At 39.2% G+C, this 14,683-nt stretch overlaps 1 protein-coding gene across 5 annotated transcripts in view; it reads right to left on the bottom strand.

Annotated features, from left to right (window-relative positions):
• TRIM37 (tripartite motif containing 37) overlaps window positions 1–14,683 on the bottom strand; it is a 130,096-nt gene that overhangs the window by 30,870 nt on the left and 84,543 nt on the right. For 4 of the 5 annotated variants that reach the window (XM_047832398.1, XM_047832396.1, XM_047832399.1 and 1 more), the window contains exons 18-19: window positions 10,140–10,334; window positions 908–1,216 (exon numbers count right to left, since the gene is read on the bottom strand). In XM_047832398.1, the coding sequence (XP_047688354.1) occupies window positions 908–1,216; window positions 10,140–10,334 (504 nt within the window). The remainder of the gene's footprint in view (window positions 1–907; window positions 1,217–10,139; window positions 10,335–14,683) is intronic. The other variant, XM_047832400.1, reaches the window with a different exon arrangement.

Raw genomic sequence — 14,683 nt, 5'->3', positions numbered from 1 at the left:
TTGCTTCTAAAATCAGAATAAAACTCCTATCTAGGTCTTAAAGGCCCTATCTGATCGAGATCCTGCCTACCTCTCTGACTTATCCCCTAGTATTCTCCCTTCTGCTTTGTTTATCATATTCAACCATACTGGTCTTCCTTCAAGTATTCAAATATGCGGAGCAAATCCTGTATCAGTGAATCCGCATCTTCTGTTCTGTTTACCCTGAAAAATGCTTCCCACAGATCTTTGCATGGCTGCCACCTTCTCAACCTTTAGGTCTCAGTTCAAAAGCTGCCTCCTCAGAGACTTTCCCTTACTTCCCTAACCTAAGCAGCACACTCCTCATCTTCCTATCCCATTCCTGTTTCCTTCACAGCACTTTTTACTAACTGAAATTATCTTTACTTGTCTACACGTTTTAATGTCCAATTTCCACCACATGAATTTATGAATGTAAGATCCAAGAGGTTAAGTATTCTGTCTTGTTTGCTGTCCAGCACAGAATATTCAATCAAGAAATATTAGCTCTTGGGGCACCTGGGTGGCTCAGTTGGTTGAGCGTCTGACTTCAGCTCAGGTCACGATCTCACAGTCTGTGAGTTCGAGCCCCGCGTCGGGCTCTGTGCTGACAGCTCAGAGCCTGGAGCCTGCTTCTGATTCTGTGTCTCCCTCTCTCTCTGCCCCTCCCCCGCTCATGCTCTGTCTCTCTGTCAAAAATAAATGAACATTAAAAAAAAAAAAGAAATATTAGCTCTATATAGAAAATCTACAGTCAGTTCTGAATGGGAAAAAAGGCTATATGTATTTGTAGTCTTAAGTCATTATAAGAGAGGTGTTTAAATATTATTATTCTAAAAATAACCCATCCTCTAGCTTCCCAAATGACACACAGAGAAATGACACTAATAGGATCTTTTCCACTTACAGTTTCGTATGTAACAACCAGCAATTGATGACTTTGCCAAGAGCTCCATTCCCAAATCCTGTAATCTGCCAGAGTTTTCGGTTCCACATGCAGCCAGAGCTGCCTGGTCAGCAGAAAAAAGGCTTGCCTGCATGTCTCCGGAAGCAGCATTGCTGCCTTTGATTTCTGAAAGTGTATTCTTTACATCAGTTTTCATACATCGAACTTCAGCCATTTGAGTTTTGAGTCTTTTTAGCATCTTTAAATCAGAGGGAACTCGCCACATTGCCTGCTGCTTCCTTTGGTCTTTATCTTTTCGAGAATATGATGCTTTAGACAGAAAGTTGTAAGTCATGTTAATAGAGACTTCTATTAAATCGTTCTATCATACAGTCAATATATGCAAACTTGAGGTGTAAAAAGCTAAGGTGCTTTGGTGGAATCAACAATTAAAAGCATGCATTAAATTCCATTAATGAAAATAAAGATAGATCCAAGTATCCTAATTTTATCCATACCTTCAAAGTTAGAGTCTGGATCACAATATAATCACTCAAATCAGAATAGTTACCTAATTCTAAAAGTTTAAAAAAGCTGCCTTATTGCCTGCCTGTGCTTTCTTCTTTATACTTCTCCATTTTTCTCAAATTTCCTATGCTGAGCTTTTATCATCTTCATAACTGACAAAAATGAAAAAAAAAAAGAACCCAAAAACCTAGAATCCAAATTAAGTAGTCAAATCTGCTATACATAGTATATAAAAAATATATATTCCATCTAAGTCTAAGAAGGTTTCCAGTGTAGTTACAGCTATTAAGTGCCATAGAACAACATAAAATACTTCCCCATCAGTCTTTGCAGCTTCTAAAGTAACAATGTTTTCTCTCTTCCCAGAGAAAGTAGTTGTTTTTCACCCATCCCACTCCTCAAATATTAAAATAGAGGTATAAGTAAGGAAACTACAGACTTTCTACTGCAGAAAGGAAAAAGATATCAATATTTTGAAAATCAAAGAATGTTATGACAGACTCAAAGCAAAAAGAAACCAAGCCTTACCCCCCACCTAAAAAAACAAAAATGGGGGACCAATAGCCACTAAATAGAAAAGAACAAGTCCTTTATTAGCAGGAATGACAGCTGAAACAGCCTGCCTTCTAGTATAGAAGATGAAGTGCTGTAGAAAGTAAACACTGTAATGTGTTCGACAGCCAATCCCCCACTTCTACCTCGCAGAAAGGACTCAGATTGTGTTCAGGTATCAGGCAGTAGGCAGCAATGTGCTCAGGGAGGTTAGATCCCTCCTTTGGCCCCAGGACATACGAGAGTCTAGAACTGGTTCATTCTTCTGACAGTGTTTAGGGTGGGTACATCACTCAGCCAGCCAAAAGTCTGGGGTGGAAGTGCTTCTGAGAAAGATTTTCTATCTTGATAGGGAGATTTTACTGTCTTTGTTTATTTAAGAAACATCCATAAAGAGCTTACTGAATGTCAGATATTTTAAGGAAATTAAGTCATTTAATCCTCTCATATCAATCCTCTGAGGTAACTAAATACTATTATTATCTCCATTTTATAAATGAGCTAAGTAAGGACAGATTTTAGAAATCTAGGATTTAGTCTCAAATCTACCATTTAGTTGCTGTAACTTTCTCTAAGTCCACCAACTTCTGAGTCCATTATTTACTTGTAAAATGAAGACAGTAATATACACATAACAGGGCTGTCATGAGGCTCAGAAGACACAATGTTTGTGAAAGCACTCTGTGGTGTAATCCTCCATCCAACCCCTTTCCACCAGGATGTCAGAAATGTTTTCTAAAACCCAAATCAGTTATTATTTTCTATTGCTTTCCTGCTGACAATCATTCACGAAAGCACCAGCGTGGAACACGAGGCCCATTATCTGATTCTACCCTACCTCTCAGTGGTTTTATCTTCTACCTCTACCCCAAACATATTCCAATGTTTTGGTATTACCTGCAACTCTGTAATACATAGGCAATGCTATATCCCCTTATGCTTTTCACATGTCCTATTTCCGGTGCTCCCTCTGTTAACTCAAGCCCATCAGATGAAATCTGAAATGTCTACTTCTTTAGGCACCTAAACCACCAATTGCCTCACTTCTTCCAAATCAATTCTGACCCAATTTTGTATAATACTTAAGAGTATACTTCTACTACAGCACTTTACACATTATAGTAAGAAAGACAAACATACAGACTGAAAAACCAAAGGGTAGAGATAACATCTTAGTGATCTTTGTATTCCAGGCCGAACAGCTTATGGCACAAGATATTCACAATTTTTATTTATTTATTTTTGAGAGAGCAAGCAAAGGAGGGGCAGAGAGGGGGACAGAGGATCCTGAGAGAGAGAGAGAGAGAGAGAGAGAGAGAGAGCACACAGAGGAAGGGCAGAGAGAGGGGGAGAGAGAGAGAGAATCCCAAGAAGGCTCCACACTGTCAGCACAGAGCCCATGACTTAGGGCTTGATCTCAAGAACCGTGAGATCATGACCTGAGTCAAAATCAAAAGTCAGACAATTAACCAAGTCAGCTTACCCAACTGAGCCACCCAAGAGCTCCACAAGATATTTCAAAATGTTTTCCTAAACAAAATCTAGTACCCCACATCTACATGGACTTAAATATGAAAATCTGTATTAACCCACATGGCCCAGTTTATTATTACTAGAAACTGACAAGAACTTTAAAAAGTAAAAATCCCGGGGCGCCTGGGTGGCGCAGTCGGTTAAGCGTCCGACTTCAGCCAGGTCACGATCTCGCGGTCCGTGGGTTCGAGCCCCGCGTCAGGCTCTGGGCTGATGGCTCAGAGCCTGGAGCCTGTTTCCGATTCTGTGTCTCCCTCTCTCTCTGCCCCTCCCCCGTTCATGCTCTGTCTCTCTCTGTCCCAAAAATAAATAAACGTTGAAAAAAAAAATTTTTTTTTAAATAAAAAAAAAAATAAATAAAATAAATAAAAAAAAGTAAAAATCCCAAATGGGAAAATATAAAAAAAAAATTAAACAAACCTCCATCAGCTGATAAACAACTACCAAGATTGTTTGAAATGCTAGGCACTGTGCTGGGCAGGACATACAACAGTGAACAAGACAAACCCTCAGTCTTTGCTCTCACAAAGCTCTCAGTCCAGCTGGAAAAATGAAAAATAATCTATTTCAGTACCATGTGATAACTGCCAAGACAGGAAAGTGTAATGGGATCTTATACCACAGGAACCTGACAATTTAAAGAAAGTTACTGCGCTGAAAATAAGAAGCTTTCCTGAATGTGCCAAGTTACAAGGTTAATTAGAATTGAGAATCTCATCTGTAACCATTCTTTCATGTCATTCAGTTATGGCCTTCAAGATTGATAGTTCTTTAAAGCTTCTCCTCCAGATTTCAGCATCAATCAATGCTACCACCATTCTGCTCACCTAAGCTTTTTCAGAATCATTAGCACATTCCACTCAATTGCCAAGCCCTGTAATTGTAACTTCACAAGATTCCACATACTACCATTGCCATGCTACAAATAAAATCTTAATTATATAGAGAGTAGATTGATGTATTCCTTAGAAGTTAAGTAGAACTTTTATAATGTCAAAAGATTCTGAAGATCTCAGATCTACGTATTTTTGCGTATACGATGACTGAGAAAATATCCAGAAATGTATGAATTTGCCCTCTCATACTAGGAACCACTGAAATAAACTTCTACAATAATACCCTCATTAAGCTTCCATTTCTGATAGTTTTCTGGGCATTGCCAGCCTTCTAAAAAGCAGCTTGAATCAAACCACTCCTAAACTGCAACTGGCTTCTCAAAGCCCACTATGCATCATTCCTCAGACTAGGCATGCAACACCTTCCATGGAATAACCCTGTTTGACTTTCTATTTCTACTCACTACTACATGTACCATAAAATCTGGTTCAAATATATTATCTGTAATTCATACCCTGATTGATACCTCTTAAAATGCTTTTACAGTACAGTATGATGTTTTTAAGAACATGAACCTGCAGCGAGTCTGATACATAATAGGTTCACTCAATATGTACTGAAAGAATGAAAGGAAAATAAGGGAATACTATGGACAACTTTATGCCAACAAATTTTTGATAACTTAGATGTAATGGACCAATACCTTGAAAGACAATCTGCCAAAAACCGAAGAAGAAATAGATAATCTGAAGAGGCCTACATCCACCTTCTATTATCTCCAAGAATATAAGTAGGGAATACTTCCAAGGAAGAGGGAATACTTCCAAACCCAATCTACGAGGCATTACTCTAATATCAAAATCAAAGACATTACAAGAAAACTACAGACCAGTATCTTTCATGAATAGAGACAAAAAAAAAAAAAAAACCATCAACAAAACATTAGCAAATTAAATCTTACAGTGTATATAAAAAGGATTATATACCACAATTAAGTGGGATTTATCCCAGATATGCTGGTTTGACGTTCGAAAATCAAATAATGTAAAGCATCACATCGTATCAATAGATGCAGAAAAAGCATTTGACAAAATCCAATACCCATTGATGAATTTAAAAACAAAAACAAAAACAAAAAACAACTCTTTGGGCACTTGGGTGGCTCAGTCAGTTAAGTAACCAACTCTTGGTTTTGGCTCAGGTCATCTCACAGTTTCGACTTCAAGCTTCACATTGGGCTCTGTGCTGACAGCACGGAGCCTGCTTGGGATTCCCCCCTGCCCCTCCCCCACTCACGATGTCTCTGTCTCTCTCAAAAATAAATAAACTTTAAAAAAACAAACAGGGGGGGCGCCTGGGTGGCGCAGTCGGTTAAGCGTCCGACTTCAGCCAGGTCACGATCTCACGGTCCGTGAGTTCGAGCCCCGCGTCAGGCTCTGGGCTGATGGCTCAGAGCCTGGAGCCTGTTTCCGATTCTGTGTCTCCCTGTCTCCCTGCCCCTCCCCCCGTTCATGCTCTGTCTCTCTCTGTCCCAAAAATAAATAAAGTTGAAAAAAAAAATTTTTTTTTAAATAAAAAAATAAAAATAAAAAAACAAACAGGGGTGCCTGGGTGGCTTAGTCGGTGAGCATCTGACTTCAGCTCAGGTCATGATCTCGCAGTTCATGAGTTCGAGCCCTGAATCGGGCTCTGTCCTGACATCTCAGAGCCTGGAGCCTGCTTCAGATTCTATGTCTCCCCCTCTTTCTGCCCTTCCCCCACTCATGCTCGCTCCCGCTCTCTCTCTCTCAAAAATAAACATTAAAAAAAAATTTTTTTAAAGAAACAAAACTCCTAGTAAACCAGAATAGAGGAAAGTGTTCTCAATTTGATAAAGAATAGCTATGAAAAACCTATAGCTAACATCATACTTAATGGTGAAACCTCAAAGCTTTCCCACCAAAATCTGGAACAAGGTAAGGATGTTCCCCTTCACCACTCCTTTTCACCACTTTACTGGAAGTCCTAGCTAATGCAGTGAGATGAAGGAAGGAAGGAAGGAAGGAAGGAAGGAAGGAAGGAAGGGGAAAGAAAGAGAGAGAAAGAAAAAGAAAGAAAGAAAATGAAAGGTACACAGATTAAGAAAGAAAGAATAAATCACTGGAATCTACTCCTGAAATCCTTGCTGCATTATATGCTAACTTGGATGTAAATTAAAAAATTAATTAATTAATTTTTAAAAAAGAGAAGAAAATAAACAAAGAAATAACTGAATAAACAAAATAAACACGGAAACCGAAACAAGCATTTTAATTAAAAAGAAGGCTGGATCTATCTGCAATGTTAGCTTTTCATATCCTCTCATATAGGTTATCTTCAGTTAGTTTCTATGACTTCTATTTTCTTGGTTTCTTTCCTTTCCAAAGGTTCTTTAATCTGGTTCATCTTCCACACACTTAGTAAAAACAGATGTTCACCATAATCATCCCAGGCCCTCTTCCTGTTAAAATTTTCTTAAAACTCCCTCTTCTACAATCTAACTCATTTAGTTTTAATTATCCAGTATCACCTCTAGGCAAATAACTGCCTATATTCCGCTTCTTAATTTTTAGGTATCTAATAGGCATCTCTATTTTGATACCCACTGGCATGTAGATATTTAAAGATTTGCTCTTCCTCTCTACTGTTCCTCCTTCCTCATCATCAGCATTTTGATCACCTGGATTGGAAACTCAGATCATTTCATTTATAGTATTAATTTTACATAGAAAACTTATTTTTGGATAACGAAGATCTTATTCTGTTAATAGTGTATATTCATTTTTCCATTGATGTTGAATGTTTTTCAAAAACATGATTTTACCTGTCTATAAAATACACACGGTTAAGCTATAATTTTTCAGACATAACTACATTGTTGGATATTTTCAAACAACTCTGACTGTTTTCTATTTCAGACATACTCCCAGAAGTGAAAATAAGCATTGAAGGATAGAGGTATTTTATTTATTTATGTATGTATGTATCATTGTATGTATTTATTGGGGGGGGGGGCAGATAGAGGGAGGGAGGGAGGAAGAGAGAGAGAGAGACACAGAGAGAGAGAATCCCAAGCAGGCTGGTACTGTCAGTGTGGAGCGCGATGCGGGCTTGAACTCACAAACCATGAGATCATGACCTTAGTCATAATCAAGAGTCGGAAGCTTAACCAACTGAGCCATCCAGGAGTCCCAAAGGATAGAGGTATTTTAAACCTAGTACTAAAATTTCCTTCAAAAAAGTTACCTGCAGTAACCTGCAGTTTCCTGCAAAAAAGTTACCTACCTTCAAAAAAGTTACATCTACCTGCAGAATCATAACTTGTCTGTTCCACTAGGTCATTGCAAGTAACACTGGCTGTAATTTAAGCAAAACCCTTGTCAAGGTGTTTTCTTTTCTTTTTTTTTTTAAAGCTATTTCTTTGATCACAAGAACTATATGTGATTTTTATTTTCTTTGCAATTTTCTGTATTTTCCAAATTTTCTACAATAAAATATCACAGAAAAAAATGTAAAATTATATACAGTGTGATTAAGCTTTATAAAAATGCAAGTATAATACAAAATGTACTTGGATAACAGATAAAAGACAAGTATTTCATAACATAACTAGAGACAATCTTTCAAATTGAGGATCCAGACTTCCCAGAGTATACCTTAGAAAGAAAGAGGCCTAGGGGTGCCTGGGTGGTTCAGTCAGTTAAGCATTCAACTTCAGCTCAGGTCATGATCTCATGGTCCTGAGTTCAAGCCCTGCGTCAGGTTCTGTATTGACACCTCAGAGCTTCAGATTCTGTGTCTCCCTCTCTCTCTGCCCACACCCATCTCTCAAAAATGAATACACGTTTAAAAAAAAAAAAAAAAAAAAAAAAAAAGAGGCCTAAATAATCCAGTCTCTGAGTTCACCCTCCAACTAGAGCAGTTCTAGGTGTTTTCTACATCAAAGCTCTGCCTCACACTTTGAAAAATGAGTTCTGTTGTTTTAAAGAAGCATCAAAATCACTGTTCTAAATCACTGATATTTGATTTGTATACTACTACTGTTTAAAAAGGCAGGAAAATACTGAGTATATTTTAGAAAGCTAACAAAAATGGTTTTTAAAACATGGCATTGAAAGGTAAATCCTTAGCTGTTCAAAATAAGTAGGCCTGAGAGTTTCAAAACCTCCAGGTTTGACAACACATCTAATATGTGTGGGTATACATCACATTACAGTAATACAGATGTAACTTCTCTTTAACAAATAACCTCTGCAAATAAAACACTGATGCTAGTTGGTATACGTTTTGAGGCAAATAAAACACTGATGCTAGTTGGTATGCATTTTTAGGCTATTGAACATCAAAGCACAAAACCATCTTTTTTATATTCAATTCAGACACAGTTCCACTTACAAGTTAGGGTATTATGGGGCACCTGAGTGGCTCAGTTGGTTAAACATCTGACTTCAGCTCAGGTCATGATCTCGCAGTTTGTGGATTCAAGACCTGAGGTGGGCTCTGTGCTAACAGCTTAGAGCCTGGAACCTGCTTCAGATTCTGTGTCTACTCCTCTCTCTGCCCCTCCCATGCTCATGCTCTGTCTCTCTCTGTCTCTCAATAATAAATAAACGTTAAAAAAAAAAAAAAGGTATTAATGAGTCCTGCAAAACTCTTATTAAGTCATTCACAAAGAGGACAACAGTACTTCATATAAATCAAACTGTCAATCATACACAATCTAAATGCCAGATCATATACAAACATTCTAATAGACATTTTGACATTATTGTGCAAAAACATCATGGAACAATAACAACCAAAAACTTAACCTGATTTATATTAATGTCCTTTTTTAAAAATTTTTTAATGTTTATTCATTTTTGAGAGAGAGGCAGAGAGAGAGGGAGACAGAGAGCAGGACACAGAATGTGAAGCAGACTCCAGGCTCTGAGCTGTCAGCACAGAGCCCAACAAGGGGCTCAAACCAACAAACTGTGAGATCATGATCTGCGCTGAAGTTGGACACCTAACCGACTGAGCCACCCAGGCGCCACTAAATGTCATTTTTTAAAAGAAGAAAACATCCGGCTACTTGAACAAGGATATGATTGATTTTTAAAATGACTGTAATTTGTGATTAATTTGTATTCAATAAAATTTACTAATTTTGGCAAGTTTCCACAAATATATATAGTCAAATAATTATTACCACTCCGTGATTTTTATTAACCCCCCCCCCCCGGTATTCTCATTTGTTATTTAAGCTGATCCCTTCTTTCTCCCTTCCTGGCCCCTCTGCAACCACTGATGTGTTTTTTTCACCAGTTTTACTTTTTCAGAATTTCATATAATGGGATCATACAATATAAAATTTTTTGTATCTCACTTAACTGATAATTCATTTATTCTTTTTAAATGTCGTGTTTTATAATACATAATGAAAAATCAGGGGCGCCTGGGTGGCTCAGTCGGTTAAGTGGCCGACTTCGGCTCAGGTCATGATCTCGCGGTCTGTGAGTTCAAGCCCCACGTCGGGCTCTGTGCTGACAGCTCAGAGCCTGGAGCCTGTTTCGGGTTCTGTGTCTCCCTCTCTCTGACCCTCCCCCGTTCATGCTCTGTCTCTCTCTGTGTCAAAAATAAATAAACGTTAAAAAAAAAAAAAATTAAAAAAAAAAAAAAAAAGAAAAATCAACTTGCTACAGAAACATACTGTGTTCCAACACTTAAATAAGACACTTGGATTAAAATGAAGAGTTTGTTTGTAGAATCACAGAAAAAAGGGAAATTACTATTAATATTTTACCTGTGGGCTGCAAAAGTGAAGCAGGAGGGCGAGGCTGTAAGCTCCACAAATTTTCCATACTACTCCGGTCCTTAAGGTCCAACAAATGTATTAAGATTAACGGATCAATGTCTAATAAACTACTGGTAGCAGCAGAACATAAATGTGCTCTTCTTGACATTCTGCTACTGGCGCCCAGATAGCCATGGTTACTACCTGCAAAAGAAACAGAGATGAAGAAAATGCATGCTATAAATTTGCACGAATTTAATTATCATTAAAAGAAAAAGTAAATTGGTTAGTGTGGTTTGAATACTTGTCTATGGACCTGTCTTTTAGGAGTTGGTGTGTAAGAACATGGTGAGAAGCAGAAAGGAGAAACCAGATTGCCAGAGAAGTATACAGAAGCACAGTGACTAAGCACTGGCCTTATTACTATCCAGAATTCTGGAGGAACCCTCAACCCCATCCTTAGGCCTAGAAATAAAAAGGTGATAACATATATAATATACACAATAAGGGAGATAAGGGTGAGGAAAAGGAGAATATATCCCATAACCCAGTGGTCTTCAAAGAAAGACAAATCCCCACAGTATCACAGATCCCAAGAAACTAGACACCAAAACAGTACTCTTCTTGAGGAGTTTTTAGACTGAACTTTTTTTTTTTTTTTCAACGTTTTTATTTATTTTGGGGACAGAGAGAGACAGAGCATGAACGGGGGAGGGGCAGAGAGAGAGGGAGACACAGAATCGGAAGCAGGCTCCAGGCTCCGAGCCATCAGCCCGGAGGCCGACGCGGGGCTCGAACTCACGGAGCGCGAGATCGTGACCTGGCTGAAGTCGGACGCTTAACCGACTGCGCCACCCAGGCGCCCCCAGACTGAACTTTTTAAGTTTATTTATTTATTTTGAAAGAGAGAGACAGAGAGACACAGTGAGCAGGGGAGTGGTAGGGTCAGAGAGAGAGAGATAAAGAGATAGATAGAAATAGAGAGAGAGAGAGAGAGAGAGAGAGAGAGAATCCAAAGCATATTCTGTGCTGACAGCACAGAGCCCAACGCAGGGCTCAAATTCTTGAACCGTGAGATGATGACTAGAGCCAAAACCAAGAGTAGGACACTTAACCAACTGAGCCACCCACACACCCCTAGACTGAACTTGTTAATGACTGATGCACAGTATGGACACCTATGAGCAATGTGATATCTGTATCACCTATATTGGACTAAGCTCCTTAAGCTAAAGAAACCACTGGACTTGTATCTAGTGCCTAGTAAAATACCTAGCAAATATCAGGTACAGAAATGGTGGTTTAAACTGACCTCCTTCAATAAAACTATTTAAATATGTTCTAAAGAAACTTAAAATTTTAAAGTGTTACATTCAACAAAGTCTTAAAATAGATAATATAAAAATAACATAAAATAACCAGGTTCCAACTATTCATGAGTTTTTCAAAGAGATCTGGAAGGAAATAACTTAGGAGAAAAGTTCCAATTATTCACAAGCTTCAAGCTAATTATCTACTTATATATATTCCATCTATATTCACATCCTCACCTTTTCCAACTTCTTCCTCTTCCTCTTTATGAGGTTATCATCCTACTGCAAATTTTTCTTCCCAGCCTTGGTACCCCCTGCAACTCCTATTAAAAAGAGCAGAGGGGCGCCTGGGTGGCGCAGTCGGTTAAGCATCCGACTTCAGCCAGGTCACGATCTCGCGGTCCGCGAGTTCGAGCCCCGCGTCAGGCTCTGGGCTGATGGCTCAGAGCCTGGAGCCTGTTTCAGATTCTGTGTCTCCCTCTCTCTCTGCCCCTCCCCCGTTCATGCTCTGTCTCTCTCTGTCCCCAAAATAAATAAACGTTGAAAAAAAAAAAATTAAAAAAAAAGAGCAGAAAACTCCCCTTTTCCTCAAACTGCTACAACTGCTTGGTTCTTTGTAGGAAGGCTCTCACTTCATTTGGTGACTAGCACCATGCCTGGCAGCACCACTCAGCATTCACCTGTACCATGGCCTCTATCTCAGGAGCTCACTTGGATCTACTTGGCCCTCATCCTGCAATGACACCATGGAGGATAAGAGGAATCTCCTCATCAAGGCGGTCAGTATAAATGTTAAAACTTTCTGACCAGGCTTGTTTGCAAAGGCCCTGGTCAATGCCAACATTAGGAGCCTCATTTGTAATGCAGGGGCTGGTGGACCTGTCCCAGAAGCTGGTGCTACACCAGCAGGAGGTCTGGGCTCCTCTAATGCTGCTGCCCCCGCTGAGGAAAAGAAAGTGGAAGCAAAGAACTGCAATTAAAAAAAAATTAAATTAAATAATTACTTAAAAAAACCACACACACCTATCTGCAACAGGAATAAAATAGAAATGCGGATAGAAGGGAAAAAAAAAAAAAGAAAGTGAAAGCAAAGAAAGGAGAATCTGAGGAGTCTGATGATGATACGGGCTTTGGTCTTTTTGATTAAACCTTTGTGACATACTCAAGAAAAAGCTGAACTCTTAAGAAAAAGAAAAAGAAAAAAGCAGAAAACTATCCCCTCTCCACCTTAAAACTGCATCTTACTGATGAATGGATAAAGATGTAGGGTGTGTGTGTGTGTATACACAATGGAATATTGCTCGGCTAGAGGGTATTATGCTAAGCGAAATTAGAGAAAGACAAATATCGTATGACTTCACTCATACGTGGAATTTAAGATACAAAACAGATGAACATAAGGGAAGGGAAGCAAAAATAATATAAAAACAGTAAGGGGGACAAAAACATAAGAAACTCTTAAATACAGAGAACAAACTGAGGGTTGCTGAAGGGGTTTTGAGTGCGGGGATGGGCTAAATAGGCAAGGGGCATTATTAGGAAGACACTGTTGGGATGAGCACTGGATGTTATACATAGGTGATGAATCACTGGATTCTCATCCTGAAATCATTATTGCACTGTATCCTAACTAACTTGGATGCGAATTTTAAACAAACAAACAAACAAATAAAAAAAAAAAAGAACACATCTTAACTCTTTTCCTTTACTAGGAAGTTTCCAAATCAGGCTGCATTTGAGGAGTTTTAAGAATTACAGTTTCTTGGGGCGCCTGGGTGGCTCAGTCGGTTAAGCATCCGACTTCAGCTCAGGTCACGATCTCGTGGTCCGTGAGTTTGAGCCCTGCGTCAGGCTCTGGGCTGATGGCTCAGAGCCTGGAGCCTGCTTCCGATTCTGTGTCTCCCTCTCTCTCTGCCCCTCCCCCGTTCATGCTCTGTCTCTCTCTGTCTCAAAAATAAATAAACATTAAAAAAAAAATTAAGGGGCGCCTGGGTGGCGCAGTCGGTTAAGCGTCCAACTTCAGCCAGGTCACGATCTCGCGGTACGTGAGTTCGAGCCCCGCGTCGGGCTCTGGGCTGATGGCTCAGAGCCTGGAGCCTGTTTCCGATTCTGTGTCTCCCTCTCTCTGCCCCTCCCCCGTTCATGCTCTGTCTCTCTCTGTCCCAAAAATAAATAAACGTTGAAAAAAAAAAAATTAAAAAAAAATAAAGAATTACAGTTTCCTTGGAGCACCTGGGTGATTCAATCTGTTAAGCATCCGACTTCGGCTCAGGTCATGATCTCACAGTCTGTGAGTTCGAGCCCCGTGTTGGACTCTGTGCTGACAGCTCAGAGCCTGGAGCCTGCTTCAGATTCTGTGTCCACCCTGCCCCTCTGCCCCTCCCCTACTCGTGCTCTGTCTCACTCTGTCTCTCAAAAATAAATGTTAAAAAAAGAAAAAAAAAGAATTACAGATCCCTACCTCCACTACAGATGTCTGAAAAAGAATACTGGAGTGGGATCCAGGATCTTTTTCTTAAAAGCTGCCCAGGTGGTACTGACTGGATAATAAGTAACTCAGCAGCCCTGTATATTTTATCTACTGCCCTGGTATCTAGTTCTTCTTTAAAAGTAGAAGTTGCCCATTTTTCCATGTTAAATGGACTTATTTAACAGTAGCCCTCTCCTGTTTCTCAGTGCTCTTCCAGGCCTTACTTTCACCAATAAACAAAAACTCCCTTCCTTCGTGGTTTATGCTCTTTGGCGACTCCCTCCCTCCCCTGTTCCCATCTTTCTACTAACTATCCACAGGACATCAAAGACTGTAGCATCTATTTCAGTTTCCCTCTCTCAGAGCTAATATTGCCATTGTACTGGGTGTGTTGTATATGCATATCTGTCTTATACATAAGTATTCAGCTTAATAAATGTTCACAAAGTATCAGTACCCCCAGACCTTCCCATGCCTCCTAAAATTGCTTACTACCTTCCTCTCCAAAAGTAACCTCCATCCTATGGTTAAAACCATAGATTACTTTTGCCTGTTTTTAAATTTTATATGAATGAAATGATAATGTGCTCTAATATCCTGCTTCTTTGTTCAACATTATATACAAGAGATTCATCTACATTGTTATATGTAGCAGTTTATTCATTTTCATTATTGCTGTGTGGCATCTCAGTATATGAATATACCCCAATTTCTTTCTTTATTCTATTTGGAAAGAATTTGGGTTGCTTCTAGTTTTTAGCTGCTAAGAA

Source organism: Prionailurus viverrinus, chromosome E1 (genome assembly GCF_022837055.1).
Source record: "Prionailurus viverrinus isolate Anna chromosome E1, UM_Priviv_1.0, whole genome shotgun sequence".
NCBI lineage: Eukaryota > Metazoa > Chordata > Mammalia > Carnivora > Felidae > Prionailurus > Prionailurus viverrinus.
Note: the sequence above shows the minus strand (reverse complement) of the source record. Positions and strands in the feature narration are given on the sequence as shown.